The sequence below is a fragment of the Elaeis guineensis genome, chromosome 9 (genome assembly GCF_000442705.2).
Source record: "Elaeis guineensis isolate ETL-2024a chromosome 9, EG11, whole genome shotgun sequence".
Taxonomy (NCBI): domain Eukaryota; kingdom Viridiplantae; phylum Streptophyta; class Magnoliopsida; order Arecales; family Arecaceae; genus Elaeis; species Elaeis guineensis.
Genome location: NC_026001.2, coordinates 3,312,725 through 3,322,193, shown reverse-complemented (window position 1 = coordinate 3,322,193; position 9,469 = coordinate 3,312,725). Strand labels below are relative to the sequence as shown.

General features: G+C 39.5%; 1 protein-coding gene across 1 annotated transcript; it reads left to right on the top strand.

The window, feature by feature from the left end:
- Nucleotides 1–1,053: 1,053 nt before the first annotated feature.
- Nucleotides 1,054–2,116, top strand: LOC105052072 (NDR1/HIN1-like protein 1). Its single transcript, XM_010932774.4, has one exon. It carries the CDS (start codon nt 1,140–1,142, stop codon nt 1,917–1,919), a length of 780 nt encoding a protein of 259 aa, XP_010931076.1. The 5' UTR covers nt 1,054–1,139; the 3' UTR covers nt 1,920–2,116.
- Nucleotides 2,117–9,469: the final 7,353 nt, after the last annotated feature.

The following is a 9,469-nucleotide window of genomic DNA, read 5'->3' as shown; positions in this document are numbered from 1 at the left end:
CCATTGTGGAGGTCACTAAAGTTGAAGATGACCGAATTTGTTCGCAAGCAACGGCAAGCACAGGTTTCTTTGTCAACAAGAAAGAAGTTAAAAAAAAAAAAAAACGGGTAGGATTTTGTTGCTATTACATGGTTGATCCCATAGATATAGATGCTGCGTTCAAATCATGTTAGTTGTCGAGGTGCTTGAGGACTTCATTTTGGAAAGAATGGATACTGATGCAATTTGAACTTTTGCTAAAAATTTGAATTGCTTATAAACAAGCAACCAGGAGAGAGACCGCTAAAGAAAGCATGATAAGGAGTATGCGGACATCTGCCATGCCATCCGTCCATCCTCGGAGAACCGCGGGTACGCAAATTCCCATGGAAAATAGCAATCAAGCAGCTGGCTTGATTTCATCTGCTAATTTATAATAGAAGTTTTCTAATTGAAAATTTCCAAATCCGGTAAGACTTCCTTTTTCATTGTTCTTGCCCTTTCCCATGATTTATCAAACAATCAAACATATCTGTTCTTTTTTTTACGAATGATCTTTAGATTCTTTTTTTTTTTTTTAAGAATAAATCAAAATTCAAAACAAAGATCACTCCGAATTCCTCTATTCTATCATATTTATCTTGCCAACAACAAATCAATAATTTATTTTAAAAGCAGAATATATAAAATAACTAGTTATCTTTTACTTTTTTAACAAATAATATTAGTTATATAATATTCTTTTAAACCATATGAATTTTGAACCGAGCCAAGCTGGGCTGTTAGCCATTGTCACAGCTTTCCATCTGGGCGGACGATCCTTGCCCGCATAGCCCTTTCTCTCCGGGATCAGCCATCAAATTCAAACTCCACCGTCTGATTGTCCTCTCCCTTGAACTGGGCCGCTGACCGACTTCATTCTATTGCCTGCACGTACTGAAACCCACGGCTAACGACACCGTCTCTATCCCTCCCTATCTCAAGGAAGGAAGCGCGGTTTCCCATCGCTATACGCGATTCCATCCCTTTTTTTTTTTTTTCTAGGCCTATCTATCTACTATAAAAGCGGCGCTCCACTTCACCGACTTCAATTCCTCTTTATTCTCCGCGTCTCTCACGCGATCCGACCCTCTTCTCTTTCCTTCCCTCTAGAGCGAGTTATGAGTTCGGCGAGCAATCCCAAACCCGTGGTCACCGGCTACCCGGCCGCTGCCGCCCCGCCCCCCGCCGGCGGAGCAGCCTACCCAACCGCCTACTCCGCCCCGCCGCCTCACGCCGCCGCTTACTATCCCGCCCCCTATCCCAACGGGGCCGCGCCGCCACCTGCTCCCTACGGCGCCCCCTCCCGCCCCAACACCATCTTCCTCCGCCGCCTCCTCGCCATCTCCATCGCCTTCTTCCTCCTCATCGCGCTCGTCATCCTCATCCTCTGGCTCGTCCTCCGCCCCCGCCTCCCTGCCTTCGCGGTTTCCTCCGCCTCCGTATCCTCCTTCAACCTCTCCGCCACCCAGCAGCTTCTCTCCTCCGACTTCGACATCACCCTCTCCGTCCGCAACCCTAACCACAAGATGGGCATCTACTACGACAGTCTCGTCGCCGCCGTCCTCTATGGATCCGACACCATCTCCGAGACAAACCTCCCGCCCTTCTACCAGGGCAAGGGGAACGTCACCACCGTCCGGGCGCGCCTGGTGGCGGCGTCGGAGTACGTCGATGCGGGCGTCGCCAAGGGGATCGCCGCCGATCGCGGCCGCGGCGACGGCACCGTCAACTTCTACGTCCGGGTTTTGGCCTGGATTAGGTTCAGGTCCGGCGCGTGGAGGACGAGGCGGCATGTGATGAGAGTCTACTGCGATCACGTCCCAATCGGGTTCAAGAACGGGACGGCTGCTGTCGGAACATTGGTGGGCCCACCGAAGCAGTGCCTGGTTAATCTCTGAGTACGGATATCGATATCTTTGTCTTCTTTTCCTTGCATTAGTGTCTGGTAATGGTACAGTGAATGGAAGTAAGCTTGTAATTAGATATGGTCTGGATGCTAACCGATACTTCAACGTATGGTACTCTTAGAATTATATTTTAACATGGATAATGCTCACGTAAAGATAGATTTTAATACGAGTGTTGGTTACAGCTACAGGTCATGTACTGTCTTTCCTTCTTTCTTTTTCCTTCACTCTCTTTTTTTTTTCTGTTTAACATTTTCAAAGTACATGTTTTCTATCTGTGAAATACTTTGTCCAGTGCGAGTGAGATTTTCTCCTCGATCTACTTAATGTTGCTCTTTTATGTGTGTTTCTAATCCAAAATTTTGTTATGTCAGCTGCTAATGGGAAGGTTTGCCACTTTTGAGACATTGAGGAACAATGTATTATAGCAACTGAAATTTGTAGGCAGAGCCGTCCTGATATTTTTAGGCCTGGGGCTAAATAAAAAAAAATTATTAAAAATTAATATATTTAAATATTAATTATTATTAAAAATTAATCTACGTATATTTGTAATGCAAATTTTTTATAATTTCTTTGTAATCAATATTTGACAATAATTCTTCTTCAATAGATAGCATAGCTAAACCATTTAATCTTTCTTCAATAGGTAAAACAAGGACTCTTTCTCTCTTTTTTTTTTTTTTTTTTACGAAACAAAAAACTCATCCCTGTTCCTGAGGCAAGGCCACAACCCACAAGAGAGATCCTCCTCCCCGGCCAACACCGTCCACAACTAAAGGGGCCGTCTTCGACGACCGGACGACGACAACCACAAGCTCCGGTGATCGGCGGCAGCCTAACGGTGCCGGAAAGATAAAAAAATGAAAAAACAGGGGAACTTGTTGAATTAGGATTTCAAAAATTTTTCTGACAATAAATCGGCAAAAAATCAAGTTTAAAATTCATAGCAGATTGAAAGAGGAGGATTGAAGAGATTTCTTGACTTTTTGATGGATTTTGATCTGATTTTTTATATCCAAAATAAGGAAGAATCACCGATGGACAGCAGAATAGGATGAAAAAATCGGAGACGGAGGAGGAGGCGAGGGAGAGGAGCTACAGGTTGTGAGAGGGAGAAGATGTTTGGTTTATCCAGAAAGTCGTTGGGTGCTGGGACTCGGAGAGGGAGAAAGCATTTGGTTTACTCAGACAAAAAAAAAAAAATAGGGCCTAGGCGGTCGCCTGCTTGACCCGCCCAAGGCGGGAGTGTTTGTAGGACATTTTGATTCTAGGCTTGGTATGTAATATATGTTGTGAGAAAGTGGGCCTTGGTATAACAGTAAAGTTGCACCATTATAGCATCAAGCACGGTGAAAATGTCAAGTTTTGGCTACATTGTCAGTTTGCTGGAGCATCTGCAGTTGCCAATAGAACTTTCTAAGACATCAAGCAGTGTTTGATGGAAACTCATCGTCCACATTCTTAATTCAAAGGAGCTACTCCAAATACCTAGTCATGCTTAGGATGTTAGAACCAAAGCAGTTCAATTTCCTAGGACTTGCAATAGCTTTCTTCAATGAGAAACTATCCAGTCCTACATAGATGAAGTACATTATTGATATCAAATTCTATATGTTTCTTCAAATTCTCAAGCACTAGGTACAATATCGCATGTGCAAATTCTCATGATCTGCTCCAATCATAAAGCCTTGAGCTATTTCAACTAATAAATGAATTTAAATTGATTTTTGCATGTTACCACATCATTCGGAAGGCCAAAGATAGAGAATAAGGTTACCGATGCTCTTAGATGGTTGGGCAATCTTTGTTTAGGGAAGTGGATTCCATACATGGGTTGCCAAAACGATCTTTCAAATTATTATTCGAACGTTGTGAGCAACTTCTAGAAAACTTTTTGGATGATGATTGGTATAAAGCTCATGTTTCTCAGAGCCTTTTATCTTCAAACTGACAGCTAATCAGAGGTGGTTCACCAAAGTCTCGTGTCTTTTATGATGCTTGGTTGGAGACAGTGCATAAGTAGAACAGCTTAATTAATAGTATTATTAAGAAATCTGCATTCTAGAGGCAAGGGCATAGCCAAGGAGTTTCTGGGATCATGGCCCCCTTTTGGTTCAAGCATCACATACAACCCTCTTAGAAATATGGTTTTGAACCCCTGTTAATTCTATATAAATATTTGCTCCTCTGGTCTCTGATAGATTCTGAATTTTAGGCAGTATATGATTCGATAAATCTGTTCAAATCTGAATATTTGATTCCTATTGTTACTCCATTTTTTCCAAAATTGCTCCTTTTATAACTAATCTCTTCTCTCCTTACTATTTCAATCCAGATGCAAATATTCAAACCAATCACTCCCACTACTATATAAAGAGAGTAAGTTGAGGCAGAATACTGCTATCAAAAGTCTTTTATGTTAATTGGGTTCTTTCAAATAAATGGAACGACACATCATATATCATAAGTTGTCAGTATGGTTTATAAGGCTAAAAATCACTTTACAATATTATTCATTTAAATTTTTTGGCAAAACACCATTGATATTCACTAATAATTAAAACATTGGTGCCAATTAGTGTGAATGGCCAAAAAGAAAACTAAATGCAGAGGGGGAGAGAGGGGGATGTGGGGGAGATGATGCTATCTCTTCTTCAATTTACCTTTTCTGCAAAGCAATATCAACATTGTATTCCTTTAGTGCTTCTTTCTTATTGCCCAATTTTGGTGTTTGGCAGTAAGGTGTCTAGGGCAATTCTATTTCATACAATTGTTGCTCTTACCTAGTTAATTGGGGAGATTGTTTTTAAAACTGCTAAATGACTTGCGAGCGTTGACTTTTAAACATTGTTCAGAGGAGGTAGGCACAATTGGGAATTGTCATCAATTGCAAGGGTAAAGGGTTTCAAATTTCATTTGCTGAGGCAAAATGGTCATCACCTAAATTCAGTTCGGGAAGAAATCAGCAAGGTCATGGTTGGAATTTTGTGGTCCTTCAACATGCGCTGAAAGAAGGGATCACTATGGATGACAGACTCCTCAAGTCCTAATAGTTGGCTTTCAAGAGGTGTTACCACATAATGCAAGAGTAAAGCAGATCTTAGAAAACATCAAGAAAAAGCTGGACAACTGGACAAGTACTTATATGCAATATCACTTCACTTAAGCAATTTGCTAAGATTAGAGTAATTCATTCCTTTTGTTTCACATGACTGTTCTCTTTTTGGTGAAGGAACCTAGAAGTGCATCCTTCTTTCTGTTCTGGAGAAATCATTACATCTGACCTTCAAGTTGTCAGCAACACTTAGAGCTGGTGGCGGATAAAAGATGACTATTTTGCATGCTTAGAGGGGTGATTTTGAATGGTGCTTCTTGGAACATCTTGTGGGATTTTATCATCGCGTCTTTCAAAGCTACAAACAACATAACCTAATTAAGTTAAAGAAAATTGGCAGATGGTTGATAACAGATTGACATGAGGCGTTTGAGCGTACTTATGTCCACCTATGGTGTGACAAAGCTGCTAAGACAATGGCTCAAATGCTCAAGCAAGGTTATTGCATATAAAATTTGTTCTCATTGGTGAAGTTGGGTGGCTATGAATCCCTTGATTTCAGTTAAAAGAGGATCAAGGTAAAAGGTATTCATGACCTTAGTGGAGCCTAATGCCATTATGAACAGCAAATTAAGGTCATTTCCTACCTAGTTTTACAGAAGGGTCACTTATGGCCAACATGGTGGGGATATATATTTTCATTTAAGCTCATTGAGATCTTAGGATGGCATGATATTGTCAAACATGGTTTGATTGATAACTCTGTGAAGACCAGTGTAGTTATTACCAGGGTGATTATTGCATTTGAATAACTTTTCTCCAAATTTTGTGAACCTCTTCGGTATTGGCTTAGGAGACCGCCTTTCGTGTAGGTGCAGCAATAGGGTGTTCATTATAAGATCTTTGTAGAATTCACTTTGTTGCAATCAGCTCCATAAGTCATTGCTTATGTGGTAATCTGAAACAAAAGTATGAGAACTTTTCAACTAAAGGTCTAGTCTAACCTATACTTCTCTCATATTGTATTGGAGGAACCTTAATGAAGAGGCTATTTGTTTCATTGGAGAAATTTCAACTTGTTAACCATTTGTGGACAAAATGGGTGACCTATTATGCTTGGACGAGTTTGCTAATGCAAGGGGGCTGTTCAAGATAGGAATGCTTGGGAAGATATATTTCAGAATCATCTTTTCAAATGAGGAGAATGTCATTGGATAAACTTGAAGATTGTCTTTAGCTGATTGGCTTGAAGCTTTTTCCAGACTACCTAGCTATGTTATGGATATCCTGATGTGATGTGGCACCAAGAACTTGGTTGCAGTGGCTTCGGGAGGTGTATAAAACTTGGTGTTTGTCCATTTGTGCATGTTAGACAGAACATGTCGAAAGTGTTATGATGATAATATCATAGATCTTTCTTCACCCCCTAACTTCTGGATCTATATAATTTTCAGCTGTTGCTGCATTTATTCTATCCCTTAATTATACTTATAAAGGATAACTTTTGACTCAACTCTGGACCAAAGAAGAATTTGGACACGGCTATTTTTTCTTTAGCCTTGAAAAACTAATTTCTCTAGGCGCAACTATCAAAGAAAGCAGGACTTTGATAATATAGCGGTTGACCTGCTTACTTCCTCAATAATATAGTGTATTCTAATAGGATTTTAAACTAAACAGACATGTGAAGACGTGGCGGAGAATAGCTTAGTGGATTTTACCTGATGCAGTGCAAGTTCTTGAGTGGTTGGTTACAACTTTACATGGCTTTTAAATCTTAGATACATTCTAGATATGCTATATGTTGGCTCTGAAGGGCCTTTTCCACTAAATGCATATAGTGGGTCATGATAGCAATTTTTCGAGGTTGCACAAATGGTTGTAATGGACTTTCCAGCAAGGTGTGGAGAGGTTCCTCCAGTATCTTTGATGAGATGAAATGAAATTGTTTAATATTACCATCTAAGATCAGCTTTTATTGATGAGGGCAGGAGGGTTTTTGGGATGATAACACTGTAGAACCTGTATTCATCTATTTCATGATAGCAGCATAACACCGGTGAATATATATTTGCCTATTTTACTATAACCTTGGCTGCAGTACATTCTGACTCTCTGAAAGATAAAATTGGTAGATGTTGGGTTTCCAAATTTTAGATTTTGGGCTGAAGGGTAAAGCCTAGCTTTGTACAGAAAAATGTAACATGGCCTCCTAGGTCTAATATATATTAGAAATGGTAGTTGTGGGTTTTAGAGAATCTACTTCTGTTGACTGTGCGCATAGCAAACAATGGTTTGAATTTGGAAAGGTTAGACTTGTGGCTGTGGGAAAAAAAAATGGGGGAGGATGGATGTCAAGTTATATTATTGAGGTGATGTTCTTGCATATGTGCTTCAAAAGCAGATCTTGATTAATATTGTTGTTGGAGGCAAGCATTAGTAAATGTTTTTTCAGCTAGTTACCTATAATAAGTGGTAGGATTTCAGAGGGACAATTGTTTGATGTCATCTCTGTGGTACCCTATGTAATGTTTGCTGCAATAACATACTTGGTTGTGATAAGATACACTTATTTTGTATGTATGCTTCAATAAATAAGAGGAATGGAGAAAGAGCAGGGGTTTGGGGTAAGGACCAAAGGGCATCTTAGTTGTTTATTTTTTATTTTTTATTTTTTTTTATGTGGAAGGTAAGAAGCTTCCTAGATAGTTTTAGTTGTGAAATAATGTTTGAGTGTTCTGTTTAAAAGACTCATGTTAATATGCATTTTCAGATGTTACTTAGGGGGTTCAAACTATGAAATGATATTGATGAATGCTGATTGTTTGGTGAACAATGTTTCATTTCCTGCAATACCAATCTGGTAGTGGTTGTGCCATTCTAAAATTGGTTATCCTGATAAAGTTGTCAAACCTATGTGTGTCTGTCTTCTTCATAAATCATATGGTCAGTTTTCTTATTTGTATTGAAAGAGTGCAAGAAGAGGATTCCTAGTTGTTATTTACTAGGTGAAACTTTTGATTATATGCTCAGGTAACGGATTGTATCTATGAGGTATGGTAACTGGAAAATTTGGACATCAGGCAGCACCGCAAACTGGCTGGGGAGAGTGGGGAAGGGTCAGTTCCAAATTTTTGCTTTGACAACAGAATATGTTAATCTGTGTGTGTTTTGGATGTTATAATTGAAGAACGTACTTTGCACCTAGTTAACCACAACGTGGCTTGAGATAGAATCTCTGAGAGACAAACTTGGTGGATGTCTTTGTGGAGCTTATTCACATTAGCTGCAATAAATAGTTGCGGCAGTAGGATATGAGAATCTATTTTGTGCTTTATGGTAGAGGAACCTCTTCAAATAGCTATTAATGTTTCTGCATGCACACCTTTCCCCCCTTTTTTCTTTTCAGATTCTGTTGATGTTTTATAAATACCACATTTTATCCTTGTTGTTTCTGAAACATTCTTTTTTTTTTTTTTTTTCGTTCTTAGTGATACAACAAAATTTTAGTGGTTGGTTTCGGGTAATGAGACATTATTTAAGGACTTATGTATGTTGGGTTTGGAGGATGTAGTTTTATGTGGTGCAGCACTAATTTAATCATGGTAGTATTCTAATAAATATTGCAAAATTTTTAGAATATTGGTTGAATCGAACCCTACAAAAGGAGTCTCTTAAATCTTAATTTTCTTGGTGACATAGTTGCTGGTCATGGTAAGTTCCATCAATGGAATTGCATCGAGACATTGCTCAGAATGACTTAAATACCTGGCCCATATTGATGGATGGGAATTGGTACCCAGTGCTCCCCAAGAGTGATTCGTTGGTGAATCTGTCCCAGATTGATTCCTTATCACTGAGTATCAAGCATAAAGGTGTTTTTATTGCCCTCCCGTTTAATCCCCTCCACCCCCTGTACGGCATCAGATAGCGAGTCCTTTTCTTGACTTTTAGAATTGTAGCTCATATAGGTGTTGTTCTAATGAAATTTTATTGTGACAATCAAGAGGAACACACAATTGAGAATCTAGTATGGAAGGACCAAGCATATCAAGGTGGATTTCATGTGTTTTTGTGATAGTCATTTATGTTTTCTAGGATATGCGTTAACTTGTTGCAACGATATATAGCTTTTCAATGTAGCTTTTCAATGTGGCACGATGTTTGGATGTTTGGTTCAAAACATCAAACTTATTGATGAAATTGATAAATGCTGGCTCTGGAGGATATCATTTCACTTGGCACAGTGCCGACGAGGTTATGACAAGACTTGAGAAAGATGAAAAAATGTGCCATAGTATTGATGGCCTCTGGGGTTTTCAGTTCTTTGGTCATCCATCTTCATCGAAGAACATATGACCATGCTGCTTGCTTTATCAAATATTTCATAGAAAAGAAGCCCCTTCACTGTTTTTGGGTTAGTTCTGCATGTCCTGCCCTGCTATATTTTTTCTTGTGTTAGGAGAGGTGTCAGGCAGAATGA